At 40.0% G+C, this 23,410-nt stretch overlaps 1 protein-coding gene across 2 annotated transcripts in view; it reads left to right on the top strand.

Annotated features, from left to right (window-relative positions):
* Positions 1-23,410, top strand: part of ACBD5 (acyl-CoA binding domain containing 5) — a 146,098-nt gene that overhangs the window by 25,169 nt on the left and 97,519 nt on the right. For both annotated transcript variants that reach the window (XM_053713907.1, XM_053713906.1), the window contains exon 6: positions 9,835-9,978. In XM_053713907.1, the coding sequence (XP_053569882.1) occupies positions 9,835-9,978 (144 nt within the window). The remainder of the gene's footprint in view (positions 1-9,834; positions 9,979-23,410) is intronic.

Below are 23,410 nucleotides of genomic sequence, written 5' to 3'. Positions count from 1 at the left end.
AAAACAGTTTAACAGAGCTCTGAGGACGCAGTAATAATTCTAGCATAAATTGTGATAGCGCTCAAGCGATCGCGTTTACTTTCAACTTATAATACGAGCAGCGAACCCAATGTGTGCAAACACCCGCGATAACCCCTTTTCGCTGTTGCGCATAACTGTTAACGCACCACTCGTAATCTGGCCCTAAATGTGCTACTTTGCCATAAAAAAAGCCGTGGCGTTTACTTTTCGCTAGTATACTCGCCAGCTGCCTGTTTTTCATGGTGAGGCTGCTGCACACCCAGTAACAATAACCCTTTCATTGGTGTTCTCGTGATGTAGTTGATAAACACTGTGCCCAAATCCAGTTCTTGAGTTCCAATGTCTTGTTTCTTATCTTTTCTCGAGCACAGATCTGTTTTCATTCTTTGCTTAAATGCAGATCATCCTTCCCTATTTAAAGAGCTAATATTTTTCATTCTGAGTAAATGCCTTTTATTGTCTGCAGAGAAAATGAATCATTGGCTTATTGTTAGTATATTATAAGATATTTGTGCAGCATTTTGACAGCGTTCTGAACATATTAAGCTATTTAATTTAATCTTCCCACACTCTATACAAACCAGCATGTTGAAATAATAATGTAGTAAAACACATTTTAGATTGCGATTAGGCCCTACTAAAAAACACATACTTTGTGCAATAAAGTGCTGTGTGCAGAATGTTTAGAGGTGGATGATGTTAAAGGGACATTAAACCCCAAAAAATCATTTCATGATTCAGACAGAGAATACAATTTTAAATAACATTCCAATTTACTTCTATTATTTAATTTGCTTAATTATTTAGATATCCTTTATTAAAGAAATAGCAATATCCTTTATTAAAGAAATAGCAATGCACATGGGTGAGCCAATCACATGAGGCATCTATGTGCAGCCACCAATCAGCAGCTACTGTGCCTATCTAGATATGCTTTTAAGGAAAGAATATCAAGAGAATGAAGCAAATTAGATAATAGAAGTAAATTAGAAACTTATTTTAAATGGTATTCTCTATCTGAATCATGAAAGAAAAAAATAGGGTTTAATGTCCCTTTAAATTTAAGTAAAATCACAACACTTATTCCAAAAAAACACACACAGACATTATTATTATTTTTTTTTTTTTTTTTTAAGAATTAGACATTTATTTTGTTTCTTAATTTTTTGACCTTGTTGAAAAACCAACTCAACTAAAAGGGACATGAAACACTATTTTTTATTTTGTGGTTCAGACAGAGCATACATTTTTGAAACAAATTTCCAATTTACTTGTATTATTAATTTTGCTGCATTTTCTTGGAATCCTTGAAGGAGCAGCAATGCACTACTGGGAACTAGTTGAACACATCAGTAAGCCAATGACAAGAGACATATATGTGCAGCCACTAATCAGCACCTATCTCCCATCTCCTGGGCCTACCTAGGTATGCTTTTCAATGAAGGATAGAACTAAACAAATTAGATAATAGAAGTAAATTGGAAAATTGTTTAAATTTGTATGTTCTATCGAAATCATGAAGAAAAAAATGTGGGCTTCATGTCCCTTTAAAGGGACACTCAATCAAAATTAAACTTTCATTATTCAGATAGAGCATGCCATTTTAAACAACTTTCCAATTTACTTCCATTAACTAAATGTGCACAGTCTTTTTATATTTAAACTTTTTGAGTCAACAGCTCCTACTGAGCATGTGCAAAAATAAGTGTGTATACATTTGTTATTGGCTGATGGCTGTCACATGGTACGTGTATACATTTGTGATTGGCTGATGGCTGTCACATGGTACAGGGGGAGTGGAAAAAGACATAAATCTACTACTCATGTGAAGTTCAGACTAAGTGCTATGGCATTGTCTTGTTATCTTGCATTTGTTTATTATGCAAATCTACTGTGTTGACTAATGACTTGGATCAGCATTGCATGGGAAATCAGTCTAGATCACTGCTTTTCAACCTGCTCTCAGAGGCCTCTCTAACATGCCAGATTTTGAGGATATCTGAACTAGAGCACATGTGAAATAATCAGCTGATTAGTAAACATCATTATTAACCTGCTCTAATCCTGAAAATCAGTCCTGTTAGGGAGGCCTGAAGATAGGTTTGTAAACAAGGGGTCTAGATAATGATTTTCTTTCTTTTATTTCCTTCTGTGGGCATTGTTTCCCATCTTTTAAATGGATATTAAACAGTATGAGATTGTTGAAAGGGTCATGAAACTTTTTCTTTCATGATGCAGATAGAACATACAATTTAAAAAAAAATTCTAATTTACTTCTATTATCAAATTTTCTTTGTTAAAAAGCAGGGAGATAGGCTCAGGAACATACACGTTTCTGCATTACTATGTGGCAGCAGAATGCTCAAGAATGTTATACAATTGCAGGCAGCACTTTTTCGTGCTAGGTAGTTCTCCAGACGTGCACGCTCCCTATCTAGGTATCTCTCTAACAAAGTATACCCTGAGAATAAAGAATGCCAGTTTAATGCCTGCAAAAGGGTTAAACACTTAGGCAAAGTCAGCTCCAGAGGAACAATTTACTTAAAGGGACAGTCTACGCCAGAATTTTTATTGTTTAAAAAAAAAAGATAATCCCTTTATTACCCATTCCCTAGTTTTGCATAACCAACATAGTTATATAAATACACTTTTTACCTCTGTGATTACCTTGTATCTAAGCCTCTGCAAACTGCCCTCTTATTTCAGTGCTTTTGTCAGGCATGCATTTTAGCCAATCAGAACTAGCTCCCCGGAACTCCACGTGCGTGAGCACAGTGTTATTTATATGACACACATGAACTAACACCATCTAGTGGTGAAAAACTGTCAAAATGCTGTGAGAGAAGAGGCTGCCTTCAAGGGCTTAGACATTAGCATATAAACCTCCTATGTTTAGCTTTCAGCTAAGAATACCAAGAGAACAAAGCAAAATTGGTGATAAAAGTAAATTGGAAAATTGTTTAAAATTACATTCTCTATCTGAATCATGAAAGTTTATTTTGGACTAGACTGTCCCTTTAACCCCTTAATGACCACAGCACTTTTCCATTTTCTGTCCGTTTGGGACCAAGGCTATTTTTACATTTTTGCGGTGTTTGTGTTTAGCTGTAATTTTCCTCTTACTCATTTACTGTACCCACACATATATTATATACCGTTTTTCTCGCCATTAAATGGACTTTCTAAAGATACCATTATTTTCATCATATCTTATAATTTACTATAAAAAAAATATAAAATATGAGGAAAAATGGAAAAAACACACTTTTTCTAACTTTGACCCCCAAAATCTGTTACACATCTACAACCACCAAAAAACACCCATGCTAAATAGTTTCTAAATTTTGTCCTGAGTTTAGAAATACCCAATGTTTACATGTTCTTTGCTTTTTTTGCAAGTTATAGGGCCATAAATACAAGTAGCACTTTGCTATTTCCAAACCATTTTTTTTTCAAAATTAGCGCTAGTTACATTAGAACACTAATATCTTTCAGGAATCCCTGAATATCCCTTCACATGTATATATATTTTTTTTAGAAGACATCCCAAAGTATTGATCTAGGCCAATTTTGGTATATTTCATACCACCATTTCACCGCCAAATGCAATCAAATACAAAAAATCGTTCACTTTTTCACAAATTTTGTCACAAACTTTCGGTTTCTCACTGAAATTATTTACAAACAGCTTGTGCAATTATGGCATAAATGCTTGTAAATGCTTCTCTGGGATCCCCTTTGTTCAGAAATAGCAGACATATATGGCTTTGGCGTTGCTTTTTGGTAATTAGAAGGCCGCTAAATGCCACTGCGCACCACACGTGTATTATGCCCAGCAGTTAAGGGGTTAATTAGGGAGCTTTTAGGGAGCTTGTAGGGTTAATTTTAGCTTTAGTGTAGTGTAGTAGACGACCCCAAGTATTGATCTAGGCCCATTTTGGTATATTTCATGCCACCATTTCACCGCCAAATGCGATCAAATTAAAAAAAACTTTAAATTTTTCACAATTTTAGGTTTCTCACTGAAATTATTTACAAACAGCTTGTGCAATTATGGCACAAATGGTTGTAAATGCTTCTCTGGGATCCCCTTTGTTCAGAAATAGCAGACATATATGACTTTGGCGTTGCTTTCTGGTAATTAGAAGGCCGCTAAATGCTGCTGCGCCTCACACGTGTATTATGGCTAGCAGTGAAGGGGTTAATTAGGGAGTTTGTAGGGAGCTTGCAGGGTTAATTTTAGCTTTAGTGTAGAGATCAGCCTCCCACCTGACACATCCCACCCCCTGATCCCTCCCAAACAGCTCCCTTCCCTCCCCCACCCCACAATTGTCCCCGCCATCTTAAGTACTGGCAGAAAGTCTGCCAGTACTAAAATAAAAGGGTTTTTAAAAATAATATTTTTTTTTTAGCATATTTACATATGCTACTGTGTAGGATCCCCCCCTTAGCCCCCAACCTCCCTGATCCCCCCCAAAACCGCTCTCTAACCCTCCCCTCTGCCTTATTGGGGGCCATCTTGGGTACTGGCAGCTGTCTGCCAGTACCCAGTTTGCAAGAAAATATGTTTTTTTTTATTTTTTCCCCGGTTTTTCTGTAGTGTAGCTTCCCCCTCCCCACAGACCAACCCCCACCACCTAAATTATGTGTTTTTTATAACATTTTTTTAACATTTTTTTTTTATTTTCCTAAACTTTTTTTTTCTGTGTAGCGGTTCCCACCCGCTCCCTCCCCGTGCACGTGCCCGCCCCCACCCTCCCGTGCACGTGCGCGCGTCAGTGCGCGCCCCTGGCATACCCGCCCACGATCCTGCCCCCCTCCACATCACGAGGGCCATCGATGGCCGCCACCCGCCTCCCGGTTCGGCTCCCACCCACCAACGCACTGTAAGCCACCGATCTCCGGTGCAGAGAGGGCCACAGAGTGGCTTAAAAAGGTTATAGGGCCACGGATGGCTTAAAAAGGTTATTTCAGGATGCCTCCATATCGAGGCATCACTGCAATAACCGGAAAGCAGCTGGAAGCGAGCAGGATCGCTTCCAGCTGCTTTCCACACCGAGGACGTGCAGGGTACGTCCTCAGGCGTTAACTGCCTTTTTTTTGAGGACGTACCCTGCACGTCCTCGGTCGTTAAGGGGTTAAGGAGCAAAACATGGCTGGTGGCTACTCACAAATTCCTCTCTCGTTATTTGCTCACTGACTGTTCAGCTATGGACCAGTAGCACATTGCTGCTGTGGATCTGATATGAACTATGCCTCCTTTGCGCATAGTTCTATACAAGCAACATTGCAGTAAGAAAATGCTGTAACTTGTGTAGATGAAAATCACTGACCCTGTTCAGCGCAGGATTGGCAATGAATTGCTAGTTTGGAGCTGACTTTTACCCCCCTTTGCATAGTTTTAAACAAGCTATAGTGCGTTTATTGTGGGCACTTTATGTGTCTTTAAAGGGAAACTAAACTTAAAGTGCCTTTATGGTAAAATAAATTGCATGCTCTTATTTGCTAGAGCATGCAATTTAAGACCCCGAACTTCTATGTGTTTAACCCAAACTGTTGCTCTTGAGTGAAAACTGCTGCTTATCCAATCTAACTGTAACTAGCACTGCTGATTGGATTAGTGGCAGTTTGAGCACTGCTGGTTCCCAACGGTGCTTCTACTATGTGTTTAACCCATTTAAATACATGGACGTGCAGCGTTGCTACCATTAAAATGGCATTGTGTGTGCATGTTTGCTTACATTGCCAATCTGCCCTGTACCTCTGGCTGTTTTTTCACCTCTGTGCAAGAGGGCACTACAGATGCTGTGCCACCAAGTGTGAATGCTCATTGTGCTATGAGATGCTTAAAGGACCAGTCAACACAGTAGATTTGCATAATCAACAAATGCAAGATAGCAATTTCAAATGAGTAATAGATTTATTTTCTGACAATTTTAAAAGTTATGTATTTTTCCACTCCCCCTGTACCATGCGACAGCTATCAGCCATTCACAAATGTATACACGCTTATTCTTGTACATGCTCAGTAGGAGCTGGTGACACAAAAAGTTTAAATATAAAAAGACTGTGCACATTTAGTTAATGGAAGTAAATTGGAAAGTTGTTTAAAATGGCTGCTTTATCTGAATAATGAAAGTTTAATTTTGATTGAGTGTCCCTTTAACTACTATTTATATTGCAATCTAGACTTTCTCTATGTACTGCAATATTTGTCATACATTGCAGTACAAACTTATATATATATAGTGTCCCTTTAAAAACATAGACTTTTTCTGTGTGTTTTATTTACTTGTTTTATCTTCCATTAGATGTATTTGTCAGCTAAATTAAAGGTACAGTACACAATTTATAAAAAGTTTAGTTACTTGTAATCAAACATCTTTGCAATATATTTTCATTATTTATTTTGTCTACTTTTCATGTAATTTATTTCTGCAAATTAAGCAATCTCTAATTCTCAGAACTTTAAATAACTAACTGTATGACCACGGCTAGCCTTGTTGTCTGTGGACTAAAGCCCAAATTGGCTCCTCCAAATAAGGCAAATGGTAGGTGGAGTTTGGCTATTGAAAAATAACTGCAGTAAAAAGGATGTTAATGTGCTTAAAAACATTAAGACGCGGCTGAATTGTTATTTTATAGCAACACAAGAAAAATGTCTTGTAAAAGAATTTGTAAGGGACATGAAAATGAGGGCTGGGATGTAGACCGACTGGAGTTGTTGACTTTTTGCTAAATGCATGGTACATATCAGCAATTAAGTACTACTAAAAAAATCTGCAGAAAATCAGTTTGAAACTTTTGATAAAATGTAAACGGTTTTGCTATCTCAAAGCAGTCCAGGGGTGCACCCATTGAAAAGCCTCTTACGTTTTTCAAAACTTACTTGTTATCTACTAAGGGCAGATGTAAATGAGCTCCTGCTCTGTTCCAAGCAAATACTGTGTATCATATGACAGGGTCAGGTAAAGTCTAGATGAAATAGAAGCCAGTGCAGGGATTTGCAAAAAAAGAGGCAAATTAACAAGAATTAAGTAAGATGAAACTGGCTGGAGATGGCTGAGTAGTTTGCTTTGGCAAAATGCTTCATTAGTTCAGTCTGGAAAAGATAAGAATGTATGAGTATTTTTATTAACTATTGCTGAATCCTCCAGTCTTTAAGTACTTCTAAAAAGCTATGTGATGCAGTTATTCTGAATGACTTACTCAGCTAAATGGGCCATTTAATTCTAGCATCTTTCCTTTTAATTCTGTTTGAGGGTCGGCGTTGGGAAATAAATTCCATTAAAGGAACACTAAACTCAAAATTAAACTTTTATGATTCATACAGACAGAGCAGGGTTCTTCAAATCACTGGTGCAGACCCATTTCTGGGTTGCAAAAACTACTGCTTTCCTAACCATTCGCCACCTCTAAAGTGGCAAATTTCAATCTCACTGGTATATTCCGACTGTGGAGATTGACAGCTCCTACCTGTACGTAATTGGCTGTGCACGGGCATGGGGCGAGATTGCACGCAAGCGCTATCGTGTGCAATGTTGAACTCCGCCAGGAGAATTCAGCCTGCCAGAGGCGAGCTGCGGCGGACAGGGTCACGTATGTGCGCCCCTGTCCACCTCGGCTTGATAAATCGCCCCCCATAATACGTTTCCCATCACCACTACTTCCCTTGCTTCTCCTTCTCCTCCTTATTTCTTTACCTCCTTTAGGTCCGGTTTCTTTTCGTTCTCAGAATCTTCATTTTAATTTCTTCTTTTACTTCTCATCTTCATTGTTTAGATGTTTTTTGGTAAATACTATTTATATATTCAAATGAACAACATGATACCGTTCCAGTATTATGCTAAAATGGCAATTGTTGTTTTGTTGACTTACAAAGACTGTCTGGACTGAATTCAATCTACTTCACCTTTATACAAACCCACAGCTACTTCTCACTGTTGAATACTTAACCTAAATGATCAAATGAATCAGAACTAGGCTGTACATCTCTTCCTTGTCCAAAACTCTATGTACTGTTTTAAAATTGCTGTAGTCAACAGACATTTTGTGTCTTTTTTTCATTTTGTTCAAAACTTAATTAAAAAAAAATAAAAAATTGAGTTGCAAAGGTATGTGGTATCATTACACTGGGTCTTGGGAAAAAGGTTGAAGAACCTTGAGATAGAAGAACATGCAGTTTTAAGAGACTTTTCCATTTACTTCCATTATCAAATTGTGCACACTTTCTTGGTCACCAGCTACTACTGAGCATGAGTTCACAGTATATACATACTGTGATTGGCTGATAACCGTCAAATGATACAGGGTGCCAGCAAATGGAAGTAATTTATGAATTTTGTTAGTTGGACATAGGAGAGTTGATGGATGTGATGGTTGAAAGACTATCTAGTTTCATAGTAAACAACACCAAAACAATGGTTGTAGGCAGTGTTATAGTTTAATCAACTGACAAATGTAAGGGTTGTTATGTGTTTAGTTTACACTTTGTTTAGAGGGAAGATACTTTGATAGACAATACCTGAAGTTGACAGTGAGAAGGTGTAGTAAGAATGGAGCCTTGGGGTGTTTCAAATGATAAAGCAAGAGAGCAGGGGAGATGGAACCAGAGTAGAAGGCTCGGAAGTAGTGGTTAGATAGGAGAACCATACTGCAGTGAGTACTTTGCATGGATATATATATATATATATATATATATATATATTTTTTTTTTTTACTTTTTATCACTTTAATAAGCACAGGAAGAGGTTACAGTTTAAGGTGTCCAATTGCAATCCTTGGATACCAAATGTTCTAAAGCACAGGGGACATATTAAAAATGAATGAGTGTCTCAGGCTGTTGAGATCTAAGGTTCTGATCTATTTTCTAGGTGCTTCTTTGAATATTTTATGTATCCCTGTCTGTGGAAAATTACAATAAATTCCAGTTGTAAAAGATATATTATTTGTAATAACTTTCAGATTACTCAGACCCTCACCTATGTACAGTAACAGTTTTTTTCCACAGAAAGGTTTGCCAGCCGGGTGGAATTATGAATTAGCCGGTGGGGCCAGTGCAATACTTTGTAATATTATAACCTTTTTTTTGTTATTTATAAATGTTACTCAATCTATCCAATGCATATATTTATTGCATAATTTAACATACATTGATTAAATCATAATTTGAGAAAAAAATTGAAAACGTTTAACTAATTATAGCTTAATATTGGCTTCAATTTTAGCCAGGTGGTCAGTAAAATTACCTGGGTGGTGTGCCCACCTGGGAAGAACACACAAGCTCTATTCCAGTCTATTACAAAAAGCTTTATTTTATTTTTTTATTTTTTTTATAACAGGTTTACCAATTATTATCACATTCAAGTGTATTCCATTCCACTCTTCAAGATTAATTGTGCTTTTCACTGATACTCTTACCGATCATCATCATCATCAATACTGAATCAGTTAGCCTCCATGTTTTGCTTACAGTTTAAGTGCTTATTTATGTTCAATTTGTTTGTTTTTTTAAATCGTGGAAACAATGTCTGAGAAAAGCCTGATTCTACTGTTTTTGAACATCTGAATTTAAGAAATAGGGATATTTTAAAAATATTACATTCCAACCTCTGAAGGATAAATGAATAGGTTTGTAATACAACAAAACATGCTAAAGCTGAATTTGATGTTTTCACTTAGCAGACCTGTATATATCCAGACTAAACATTTTGTAGCACATTTAAATTCCTAATATATAAAAAAAGAATCAAATAATCTATTTGCTTTTACTGTAATTCACCTTTTTCCATCTTCCACTGTATCCATCTTCAGATCTGAGTAACGCTTTGACCTCTACACCAAACTGCAAGGCTGTAAACGGTAAGGCAGACAGTAGTGATAGTGGGGCAGAATCGGAGGAAGAAGAAACAGCAGGGCAAGAAGAGGAGGATGGAGAAACAGAGCAAAGTGAACAAGGTATGAACACGTTTGTTATAACTGATAACCCCCCCCCCCCCTTGATTTAGTTCATTTTTGGCCATATCATTTTTTGGTCAGGGAGTAATGTGATTATTTTTTGCTGCTTATTAAAATTACATTTTCACCAGCCAGGGTTTGTAAAAAGCTTGCATACAGTCTCAGGTAGGTTGAATTAGCACATGTGTACACACTCAGGTAGGTTGAATTAGCACATGTGTACACACACAGTTTACATGTGAGCAGTAACGCCACGGCAAGGCTTCAGCCATTGTTACCGGCCATTCTCCTTTTACACATGATACACTCATACACACAATCACTCCATGAAAGAAAAAAACAAATTTTTTATTAAAAATAAAACAACAAACCTCCTCAATTGTTTCTTACTTTCTCCCCAGCCCAGCAGTGTGTATTTATTAATATAATAAAGGTCAGATGATAGATCATAAAACAGCAAGGGGGCCTCGTTTCCTATTACCATATTATGCCATTAATATTGTACTTTAAAAATGTAAAGTAATAAACTAGCTAAGCTTTGTAAAATATTACCAAGACAGAGCAAGAAGCTAATATTTGTGTAAATACTGGTGATTAAGCCATTTGTGCACACACAATTAATGATTGCTAGCATTCTAGCCAGAGTTATGTAAATCAGCTCCTGCTCCTCTAAACAATTGGGAAATAAATAAAAAAAGGACAGATTTATACCGTAACCTAAAAAAAATGTTCTACAATTCAATTCCAACCAGTACTGACTCCTAAATTATGTTGGAAAGCTTTGCTGCCTTAGCATGATTAGCAGCCAATGAGCCAGCAATGATCAATTCAAAACAAAACTATGGAAGAAGCAGACTCAAAGAAAAAAAAAGATACCTTGCAGCTTGCAAGTACTTCTGCTAACCCAGCCGGGTCACCCCCCTCCTCTCCAGTCCAGTGTCTCAGGCTTGGCTCCGCTGACGCTCCAATCCCACTCTCACTCGTCGACCCTGCAGTGTGTCACTTACTGAAGACAGTCTAGTCCGTCAGTGTACTGTCTGACTCCGTCCGCTAGCTTCGGTCCTTTTCTTAGACTCACTCACTGCTAAGCCGCTTTCCTCCAATGCATGGGAGGGAGATCACGTGCGCACGTGCATGGCTCCCTCCATCCATGTGCGGCAAGTATTGTGAGCAGACAGGAAGGCGGGCGGAAGGTGGAAAACTTCACGTGATCTCGGCAAAAGCCGGGTCACGTGAACGCCGCACGGAGAAAAAAGAAAAAACCCCGCAAAAAATATATATTTTTTACAACAAAAAAAAAAGGCCAAGTTGCCAACATACCAGTGCCAGTGCCGCCCCCCCCCCCCCCCAAATCTGCTGCCTTGGGGACACGCCTTGTTGTCCTATGCATAAATACGCCCCTGGTTTGATTGATTGTTTTTGCAATTAATCTTTAGTACCTTTTTTGTCTAAAACCTAGAAGTATCCACAAAAAAGGTCCACAGAAAATAAGATGTCCCATGACAAAAACTTACGATACAAATATGCAATTACTGATATGTTTTGTAAATGGAAGATCTAAAAGCAGAACCCAAAATAGCTAACAAAAGGATCTAGGTTTATTGGAGTATAGTGGTTATAAAATAAGTTAGTAAATTGTTATACTCCTTGTTGAATTGAGATAAGAACACTCATTTAAGAATTCTGTGCTGACCAGGGGAATACAAAAAAAATTAAAAAAAAAATTAGACAGGTGCATTTAAATGTGGGCACCCCAACAGAAATATTGCACTAATAATTAGTAAAGCCTCCTTTAGCAGAAATAACAGCATCTAGACACTTCCTATAGCCTGTAATGAGTGTCTGGATTCTGGATGAAGGTGTTTTGGACCAGTCCTCCTTGCAAAACATCTCCAGTTCAGTTAGGTTTGATAGTTGCCGAGCATGGACAGCCCGCTTCAAATCACCCCACAGATTTTTAATGATATTCAGGTCTGGGGACTGGGATTGCCATTCCAGAACATTGTACTTGTTCCTCTGCATAAATGCCAGAGTAGATTTTGAGCAGTGTTTTGGGTCGTTGTCTTGTTAAAATATCCATCTCCGGCATAACTTCAACTTTGTGACTAATTCCTCAACATTATTCTCAAGTATCTGCTGATATTGAGTGGAATCCATGCGACCCTCAACTTTAACAAGATTCCCAGTACCGGCACTGGCCACACAGCCCCATAGCATGATGGAACATCCAGCAAATTTTACTGTGGCTAGCAAGTGTTTGTCTTGGAACACTGTGTTCTTTTGCCGCCATGCATAACACCCCTTGTTATGACCAAATAACTCAAGCTTTGTTTCATCAGTCCACAGCACCTTCTTCCAAAATGAAGCTGGCTTGTCCAAAAGTGCGTTTGCATACCTCAAGCGACTCTGTTTGTTGCGTGTGTGCAGAAAAGGCTTTTTTCCGCTTCACTCTCCCATACGCTGAATTGTTGAACGATGCACAGTGACACCATCTGCAGCAAGATGATGTTGTAGGTCTTTGGAGGTGGTCTGTGGGCTGTTTTTGACCGTTCTCACCATCTTTTGCCTCTCCGATATCTTACTTCTGGCCTTAACAAGAACTGTGCCTGTGGTCTTCCATTTCCTCAATATGTTCCTCACAGTGGACACTGACAGCTTAAATCTCTGCAATAGATATTGTGGCCTTCCCCTAAACCATAATGTTGAACAATCTTTGTTTTCAGGTCATTTGAGAGTTGTTTTGAGGCTCCCATGTTGCCACTCTTCAGAGGAGAGTCAAAGAGAACAACAACTTGCATTTGGCCACCTTAAATACCTTTTCTCATGATTGGATGCACCTGTCTATGAAGTTCAAGGCTTAATGGGCTCACCAAACCAATTGTGTGTTCCAATTCATCAGTGCTAGGTAGTTACAGATATTCAAATCAACAAAATGAAAAGGGTGCCCAAATTTATGCACCTGTCTAATTGCATTTTGTTGCATATTGCACATTTTCTGTTAATCCAATAAATCTCATTTCACTACTAAAATATTACTCCTCAATTATTTGATAGATCAAAATGAAATTGCTGATCCAAACACCCAATTATTTATAAACGAAAATCATGGAAATTGTCAGGGGTGCCTAAACTTTTGCATACAAGTGTTTGTGTGTGTGTATATATATATATATATATATATATATATATTATAGTTTAAGAATGAGAGAGAAAAAGTTAAATCCCTCACCTGGATATCACTACCAGGTGTAAAGTGTTTAAACCCTTATTAAAGGGAAATGGCGCAGACCCTAGTACAGAGATTTATAACAATTATATAGAAGTAGCTAAGGAGGATATATTACTCCTTCTTATTAAAAAAAGGGAATTCAACACTCTTTATTATTAAACACCATATATTTATTTATATAAAAACAAATATATTATATAAGAAACCAAAGAAGTCTCTTTGCCACATTTTCTATAAAAAGTTACAAGCAAACCCAATTCTTACATATCTGTGTAATTGGATACAAATAGGATAACAAATGTTTCACATTGAACCACCTATTGTTACAATCTATTATGAGCTGCTACAGGAAACCTCTAAAACCAAACATCATTGTACAGAAAGTCCCACACGTAAAGACAAAGTAATGGCTGGTGAAAAAAGCATCTAGGATGGATGATATATTAAGCTATTATATGCTCAGTTCATAACTTAGGTGCCCACTCTTTCTGGTGTATAACCGTGGTTCACACCGCACTCTAGGTTTAAACCGGACTTGTATGAGAGCTAGCAAAGTCAATACTGTAGTGCTTACGTGACCTAGACGGTAGAAGCGGCTTGTATTCCCCTCCTGGTACTCCCTTTCACGGGAGCTCGTATACACACAAGTAGTTTGATTTCATCTCTTAAGGCTATAAGGCAATAAGGCTTTTTGTATCATGCTGCTGCACAGATTGAGTCTGGACACTTTCTATATGCAATACCCCCTGTATATTGGATTCAAATGAGCTGCTGAGACTGAGTATGGTGAATAAGTCTGGATGCTGGTGTAAATACTAATACCGGGACTGCCTTGGAGTCGGTTTGCACAGTGTTAGCACCCTGGTGGGAGATGGCCCTTTGAGAGAGAAGAGGTTCATGTGTCTATTTGCCTCTTACTGAGCAATGCTGTTTGCATACAAGGCAGCTGTGTGTACGTTTGCACCGGAGCTCTTCACAAGCTGTCCAGTGATGTCAGAGAAGTATTAGGGGTTAACAGATGAAATCAAACTACCCGTGTGTATATGAGCTCCCGTGAAAGGGAGTCCCAGGAGGGGAATACAAGCCGCTTCTACCGTCTAGGTCACGTAAGCACTACAGTATTGACTTTGCTAGCTCTCATACAAGTCCGGTTTAAACCTAGAGTGCGGTGTGAACCACGGTTATACACCGGAAAGAGTGGGCACCTAAGTTATGAACTGTGCATATAATAGCTTAATATATCATCCACCCTGGACTCTTTTTTCACCACTTTACTTTGTCTTTTCGTGTGGGACTTTCTGTACCATAATGTTTGGTTTAAGAGGTTTCCTGTAAAAGCTCATAATAGATTGTAACAATAGGTGGTTCAATGTGAAACATTTGTTATCCTATTTGTATCAAATTACCAAAATACACAGATATGTAAGAATTGGGTTTGCTTGTAACTTTTTATAGAAAATGTGGCAAAGAGACTTCTTTGGTTTCTTATATAATATATTTGGTTTTTATAAATAAATATATGGTGTTTAATAATAAAGAGTGCTGAATTCCCTTTCTTTAATAAGGAGTAATATATCCTTCTTAGCTACTTCTATATAATTGTTATTATATATATATATTCCCAAAGATAGCCAGCATTCTCCGGTGTTAAGATCAATCAAATTTCTTTCGGGGTTTCACCCCCGTCCTCAGGCCACCCCGAAACGTCACAAATTGCATTAAAGAGATTTGATTGATCTTAACACCGGAGAGTGCTGGCTTTCTTTGGGACTGTATTGATACTTTTGCTTCGCACCCCGGCCAGCAGTGGTAACATCGAGAGTGCTAATCCTTGGTGGACAGGGTCGTCCGCTCGAGCTCTCCTCTGGCGGGTAGCAATCCTCTGCCAGAATTTTGCATTGCATGTGAGCGCTCCTTTGCGCACGTTTCAACCCCACCCCCTGCCCACGCACAGTCAATCACGCACGGGTTGGAGCTGTTAATCTTCCTGGTTGGACGAGACTGGGGAGATTGAAATTCTCTGCCTAAAAGGTGGAGAACAGGGTAGGGAATCAGCGGTTTTATGACTACTGCTTGATAAATCTTGACTGCAGCTTCTCTTGTGAGAACCTGCAGTCGTAGGCAGGCGAAGGGCTTTATAAATCGAGCCCATAATGTCTGAAATGCTTCCGCTGAGCAGGAAATCTAAGCAATATTTTAGAGGGACTTGATCACTTCTAAAAAAGATGCGCTGTAACTTACTTTTTAAACTAGCTGTTCTATTCTAATACTATTTGGATGGCATGGCTAGATTAAAAAGTAAGTTACAGTGCATCTTTAATAGAAGTGGTCAATTAAAGTCCCTCTAAAATATTGCTTAGATTTTGGACCTGATTTTAAAACATGTCATATTTAACACCACTTTAAATAAAAAAAAAGGGATCTTCTTGCACGCTTACTTTTGGAACGTCACTATTGCGATTATGTTATTACACACAAAGAGCTAATGCCTATGCAGTTTGCCATTATAGAGCTGCTATTAAAACATCTATTGGAGTCTGAGCTTTTATAGCATTGCCATTTTAGTGACTAGATATTACTTGGACTCACTGGCCTAGATTTGGAGTTTGGCGTTAGCCGTGAAAACCAGCGTTAGAGGCTCCTAACGCTGGTTTTGGCCGCCCGCTGGTATTTGGAGTCAGTGATTAAAGGGTCTAACGCTCACTTTTCAGCCGCGACTTTTCCATACCGCAGATCCCCTTACGTCAATTTCGTATCCTATCTTTTCAATGGGATCTTCCTAACGCCGGTATTTCGAGTCGTTTCTGAAGTGAGCGTTAGAGCTCTAACGACAAAACTCCAGCCGCAGGAAAATAGCAGTAGTTAAGAGCTTTCTGGGCTAACGCCGGTTCATAAAGCTCTTAACTACTGTACCCTAAAGTACACTAACACCCATAAACTACCTATGTACCCCTAAACCGAGCTCCCCCCACATCGCCGCCACTCGATTAAAATTTTTTAACCCCTAATCTGCCGACCGCCACCTACGTTATACTTATGTACCCCTAATCTGCTGCCCCTAACCCCGCCGACCCCTGTATTACATTTTTTAACCCCTAACCTGCCCCCCACAACGTCGCCGCCAGCTACTTAAAATAATTAACCCCTAATCTTCCGACCGCAAAGCGCCGCCACCTACGTTATCCCTATGTACCCCTAATCTGCTGCCCCTAACACCGCCGACCCCTATATTATATTTATTAACCCCTAATCTGCCCCCCTCAACGTCGCCGACACCTGCCTACACTTATTAACCCCTAATCTGCCGAGCGGATCTCACCGCTACTATAATAAAGTTATTAACCCCTAACCCGCCTCACTAACCCTATAATAAATAGTATTGACCCCTAATCTGCCCTCCCTAACATCGCCGACACCTAACTTCAATTATTAACCCCTAATCTGCCGACCGGAGCTCATCGCTACTATAATAAATGGATTAGCCCCTAAAGCTAAGTCTAACCCTAACACTAACACCCCCCTAAGTTAAATATAATTTAAATCTAACGAAATTAATTAACTCTTATTAAATAAATTATTCCTATTTAAAGCTAAATACTTACCTGTAAAATAAATCCTAATATAGCTACAATATAAATTATAATTATATCATAGCTATTTTAGGATTAATATTTATTTTACAGGCAACTTTGTAATTATTTTAACCAGGTACAATATCTATTAAATAGTTAATAACTATTTAATAGTTACCTAGTTAAAATAATAACAAATTTACCTGTAAAATAAATCCTAACCTAAGATATAATTAAACCTAGCTAAAGTACAAAAAATAAAAAAGAACTAAGTTACAAAAAATAAAAAAATATTTACAAACATAAGAAAAATATTACAACAATTTTAAACTAATTACACCTACTCTAAGCCCCCTAATAAAATAACAAAGCCCCCCAAAATAAAAAATTCCCTACCCTATTCTAAATTAAAAAAGGTAAAAGCTCTTTTACCTTACCAGCCCTGAACAGGGCCCTTTGCGGGGCATGCCCCAAGAATTTCAGCTCTTTTGCCTGTAAAAAAAAACATACAATACCCAAGCCCCCCAACATTACAACCCACCACCCACATACCCCTAATCTAACCCAAACCCCCCTTAAATAAACCTAACACTAAGCCCCTGAAGATCTTCCTACCTTGTCTTCACCATCCAGGTTCACCGATCCGTCCTGAAGAGCTCCTCCGATGTCCTGATCCAAGCCCAAGCGGGGGGCTGAAGAGGTCCATGATCCGGTCAAAGTCTTCATCCAAGCGGGGCAGAAGAGGATCTTCCATCCGATTGAAGTCTTCATCCAAGCAGCATCCATCCAGAGCAAAGCGGCAGGATCCTGAAGACCTCCAGCGCGGAACATCCATCCGGCCCGACGACTGAACGACGAATGACTGTTCCTTTAAGGAACAGCCAATAGAATGCGAGCTCAATCTGATTGGCTGATTGGATCAGCCAATCGGATTGAACTTGATTCTGATTGGCTGATTCCATCAGCCAATCAGAAAATTCCTACCTTAATTCCGATTGGCTGATAGAATCCTATCAGCCAATCGGAATTCGAGGGACGCCATCTTGGATGACGTCCCTTAAAGGAACAGTCATTCGTCGTTCAGTCGTCGGGCCGGATTGATGTTCCACGCTGGAGGTCTTCAGGATCCTGCCGCTTCGCTCCGGATGGATGCTGCTTGGATGAAGACTTCAATCGGATGGAAGATCCTCTTCTGCCCCGCTTGGATGAAGACTTTGACCGGATCATGGACCTCTTCAGCCCCCCGCTTGGGCTTGGATCAGGACATCGGAGGAGCTCTTCAGGACGGATCGGTGAACCTGGATGGTGAAGACAAGGTAGGAAGATCTTCAGGGGCTTAGTGTTAGGTTTATTTAAGGCGGGTTTGGGTTAGATTAGGGGTATGTGGGTGGTGGGTTGTAATGTTGGGGGGCTTGGGTATTGTATGTTTTTTTTTTACAGGCAAAAGAGCTGAAATTCTTGGGGCATGCCCCGCAAAGGGCCCTGTTCAGGGCTGGTAAGGTAAAAGAGCTTTTACCTTTTTTAATTTAGAATAGGGTAGGGAATTTTTTATTTTGGGGGGCTTTGTTATTTTATTAGGGGGCTTAGAGTAGGTGTAATTAGTTTAAAATTGTTGTAATATTTCTTCTGTTATGTGTGATCAGTCCACGGGTCATCATTACTTCTGGGATATAACTCCTCCCCAACAGGAAATGCAAGAGGATTCACCCAGCAGAGCTGCATATAGCTCCTCCCCTCTACGTCACTCCCAGTCATTCTCTTGCACCCAACGACTAGATAGGATGTGTGAGAGGACTATGGTGATTATACTTAGTTTTTATAACTTCAATCAAAAGTTTGTTATTTTACAATAGCACCGGAGCGTGTTATTACTTCTCTGGCAGAGTTTGAGGAAGAATCTACCAGAGTTTTTTACTATGATTTTAACCGGAGTAGTTAAGATCATATTGCTGTTTCTCGGCCATCTGAGGGAGGTAAAAGCTTCAGATCAGGGGACAGCGGGCAGATGGATCTGCATTGAGGTATGTAGCAGTTTTTATTTTCTGAATGGAATTGATGAGGAAATCCTGCCATACCGTTATAATGACATGTATGTATACTCTACACTTCAGTATTCTGGGGATGGCATTTCACTGGAATTACTCTGTTAAAAGTACATTAAACCTTTTAATAGGTATTTATTATGTTAAACGTTTTTGCTGGAATGTAGAATCGTTTGCATGTTCTGAGGTACTGAGTGAATAAATGTTTGGGCATTATTTTTCCACTTGGCAGTTTGCTTGTTTTAATTGTGACAGTTTCGTTTCTCTCTCACTGCTGTGTGTGAGGGGGAGGGGCCGTTTTTGGCGCTCTTTGCTACGCATCAAAAATTTCCAGTCAGTTACTCTTGTATTTCCTGCATGATCCGGTTCATCTCTAACAGAAATCAGGGGTCTTCAAACTTCTTTGGAGGGAGGTAGATTCTCTCAGCAGAGCTGTGAGACTTATTTATTGACTGTGATTAAAAGACGTTGCTCTGTAATTTTTATGTTTCAAATTTAATTATTGTTACTTTACTAATGGGAACAAACCTTTGCTAAAAGTTGTGTTGTTTTTCAAGGATTGATGCGATAACTGTTTTTCAGTTAATTATTTCAACTGTCATTTAATCGTTTAGTGCTTCTTTAAGGCACAGTACGTTTTTGTTAAATAAGATTGTAACCAAGTTGCAAGTTTATTGCTAGTGTGTTAAACATGTCTGATTCAGAGGAAGATACCTGTGTCATTTGTTCCAATGCCAAGGTGGAGCCCAATAGAAATTTATGTACTAACTGTATTGATGCTACTTTAAATAAAAGCCAATCTGTACAAATTGAACAAATTTCACCAAACAGCGAGGGGAGAGTTATGCCGACTAACTCGCCTCACGTGTCAGTACCTGCATCTCCCGCCCGGGAGGTGCGTGATATTGTGGCGCCTAGTACATCTGGGCGGCCATTACAGATAACATTACAAGATATGGCTACTGTTATGACTGAAGTTTTGGCTAAATTACCAGAACTAAGAGGCAAGCGTGATCACTCTGGGGTGAGAACAGAGTGCGCTGATAATACTAGGGCCATGTCTGATACTGCGTCACAGCTTGCAGAGCATGAGGACGGAGAGCTTCATTCTGTGGGTGACGGTTCTGATCCAAACAGATTGGATTCAGATATTTCAAATTTTAAATTTAAATTGGAGAACCTCCGTGTATTACTAGGGGAGGTTTTAGCGGCTCTTAATGATTGTAACACTGTTGCAATACCAGAGAAATTGTGTAGGTTGGATAAATACTTTGCGGTACCGGCGAGTACTGACGTTTTTCCTATACCTAAGAGACTAACTGAAATTGTTACTAAGGAGTGGGATAGACCCGGTGTGCCGTTCTCACCCCCTCCAATATTTAGAAAGATGTTTCCAATAGACGCCACCACACGGGACTTATGGCAAACGGTCCCTAAGGTGGAGGGAGCAGTTTCTACTTTAGCTAAGCGTACCACTATCCCGGTGGAGGATAGCTGTGCTTTTTCAGATCCAATGGATAAAAAATTAGAGGGTTACCTTAAGAAAATGTTTGTTCAACAAGGTTTTATATTGCAACCCCTTGCATGCATCGCGCCGATTATGGCTGCGGCAGCATTTTGGATTGAGTCTCTGGAAGAGAACCTTAGTTCAGCTACGCTGGACGACATTACGGACAGGCTTAGAGTCCTTAAACTAGCTAATTCATTCATTTCGGAGGCCGTAGTACATTTAACCAAACTTACGGCTAAGAACTCAGGATTCGCCATTCAGGCACGTAGGGCGCTGTGGCTAAAATCCTGGTCAGCTGATGTAACTTCTAAGTCCAAATTACTTAATATACCTTTCAAGGGGCAAACTTTATTTGGGCCCGGTTTGAAAGAAATTATCGCTGACATTACAGGAGGTAAGGGCCACGCCCTGCCTCAAGACAAAGCCAAAGCTGCTAGACAGTCTAATTTTCGTCCCTTTCGGAATTTCAAAGCAGGAGCAGCACCAACTTCCACTGCACCAAAACAGGAAGGAGCTGTTGCTCGTTACAGACAAGGCTGGAAACCTAACCAGTCCTGGAACAAGGGCAAGCAGGCCAGGAAACCTGCTGCTGCCCCAAAGACAGCATGAATCGAGGGCCCCCGATCCGGGACCGGATCTAGTGGGGGGCAGACTCTCTCTCTTCGCCCAGGCTTGGGCAAGAGATGTTCAGGATCCCTGGGCGCTAGAGATCATATCTCAGGGATACCTTCTAGACTTCAAATTCTCTCCCCCAAGAGGGAGATTTCATCTGTCAAGGTTGTCAACAAACCAGATAAAGAAAGAAGCGTTTCTACGCTGTGTACAAGATCTGTTATTAATGGGAGTGATCCATCCGGTTCCGCGGTCGGAACAAGGACAAGGGTTTTACTCAAACCTGTTTGTGGTTCCCAAAAAAGAGGGAACTTTCAGGCCAATCTTGGATTTAAAGATCCTAAACAAATTCCTAAGAGTTCCATCGTTCAAAATGGAAACTATTCGGACAATCTTACCCATGATCCAAAAGGGTCAGTACATGACCACAGTGGATTTAAAGGATGCTTACCTTCACATACCGATTCACAAAGATCATTACCGGTATCTAAGGTTTGCCTTCTTAGACAGGCATTACCAGTTTGTAGCTCTTCCATTCGGATTGGCTACGGCTCCAAGAATCTTCACAAAGGTTCTGGGTGCCCTTCTGGCGGTACTAAGACCGCGAGGAATTTCGGTAGCTCCGTACCTAGACGACATTCTGATACAAGCTTCAAGCTTTCAAACTGCCAAGTCTCATACAGAGTTAGTTCTGGCATTTCTAAGGTCGCATGGATGGAAAGTGAACGAAAAGAAGAGTTCTCTCTTTCCTCTCACAAGAGTTCCATTCTTGGGGACTCTTATAGATTCTGTAGAAATGAAGATTTATCTGACAGAAGACAGATTAACAAAGCTTCTAAATGCATGCCGTGTCCTTCATTCCATTCAACTCCCGTCAGTAGCTCAATGCATGGAGGTGATCGGCTTAATGGTAGCAGCAATGGACATAGTACCCTTTGCACGTCTACATCTCAGACCGCTGCAATTGTGCATGCTGAGTCAGTGGAATGGGGATTACTCAGACTTGTCCCCTACTCTGAATCTGGATCAAGAGACCAGAAACTCTCTTCTATGGTGGCTTTCTCGGCCACATCTGTCCAGGGGGATGCCATTCAGCAGGCCGGACTGGACAATTGTAACAACAGACGCCAGCCTACTAGGTTGGGGCGCTGTCTGGAATTCTCTGAAGACTCAGGGACAATGGAATCAGGAGGAAAGTCTCCTGCCAATAAACATTCTGGAATTGAGAGCAGTTCTCAATGCCCTTCTGGCTTGGCCCCAGTTAAAAACTCGGGGGTTCATCAGGTTTCAGTCGGACAACATCACGACTGTAGCTTACATCAACCATCAAGGAGGGACAAGAAGCTCCCTAGCAATGATGGAAGTATCAAAGATAATTCGCTGGGCAGAGTCTCACTCTTGCCACCTGTCAGCAATCCACATCCCGGGAGTGGAGAACTGGGAGGCGGATTTCTTGAGTCGCCAGACTTTTCATCCGGGGGAGTGGGAACTTCATCCGGAGGTCTTTGCCCAAATACTTCGAAGTTGGGGCAAACCAGAGATAGATCTCATGGCGTCTCGCCAGAACGCCAAACTTCCTCGCTACGGGTCCAGATCCAGGGATCCGGGAGCGGTTCTGATAGATGCTTTGACAGCACCTTGGAACTTCGGGATGGCTTATGTGTTTCCACCCTTCCCGCTGCTTCCTCGATTGATTGCCAAAATCAAACAGGAGAGAGCATCAGTGATTCTAATAGCGCCTGCATGGCCACGCAGGACTTGGTATGCAGATCTAGTGGACATGTCATCCTGTCCGCCTTGGTCTCTACCTCTAAGACAGGACCTTCTGATACAGGGTCCATTCAAACATCAAAATCTAACTTCTCTGAAGCTGACTGCTTGGAAATTGAACGCTTGATTTTATCAAAACGTGGTTTTTCTGAGTCGGTTATTGATACCCTGATACAGGCTAGGAAGCCTGTTACCAGAAGGATTTACCATAAGATATGGCGTAAATACCTATACTGGTGCGAATCCAAAGGTTACTCCTGGAGTAAGGTTAGGATTCCTAGGATATTGTCCTTTCTACAAGAAGGTTTAGAAAAGGGTTTATCGGCTAGTTCATTAAAGGGACAGATCTCAGCTCTGTCCATCTTGTTACACAGGCGTCTGTCAGAAAATCCAGACGTCCAGGCCTTTTGTCAGGCTTTAGCTAGGATCAAGCCTGTGTTTAAAACTGTTGCTCCGCCATGGAGTTTAAACCTTGTTCTTAACGTTCTACAAGGAGTTCCGTTTGAACCCCTTCATTCCATTGATATAAAGTTGTTATCTTGGAAAGTGTTATTTTTAATGGCTATTTCTTCGGCTCGGAGAGTCTCTGAGTTATCAGCTTTACATTGTGATTCTCCTTATTTGATTTTTCATTCAGATAAGGTAGTTCTGCGTACAAAACCTGGGTTCTTACCTAAGGTAGTCACTAACAGGAACA

The sequence above is a fragment of the Bombina bombina genome, chromosome 5 (assembly GCF_027579735.1).
Source record: "Bombina bombina isolate aBomBom1 chromosome 5, aBomBom1.pri, whole genome shotgun sequence".
NCBI lineage: Eukaryota > Metazoa > Chordata > Amphibia > Anura > Bombinatoridae > Bombina > Bombina bombina.
The sequence above is the reverse complement of the archived record's forward strand: the minus strand, read 5'-3'. Positions and strand labels throughout refer to the sequence as shown.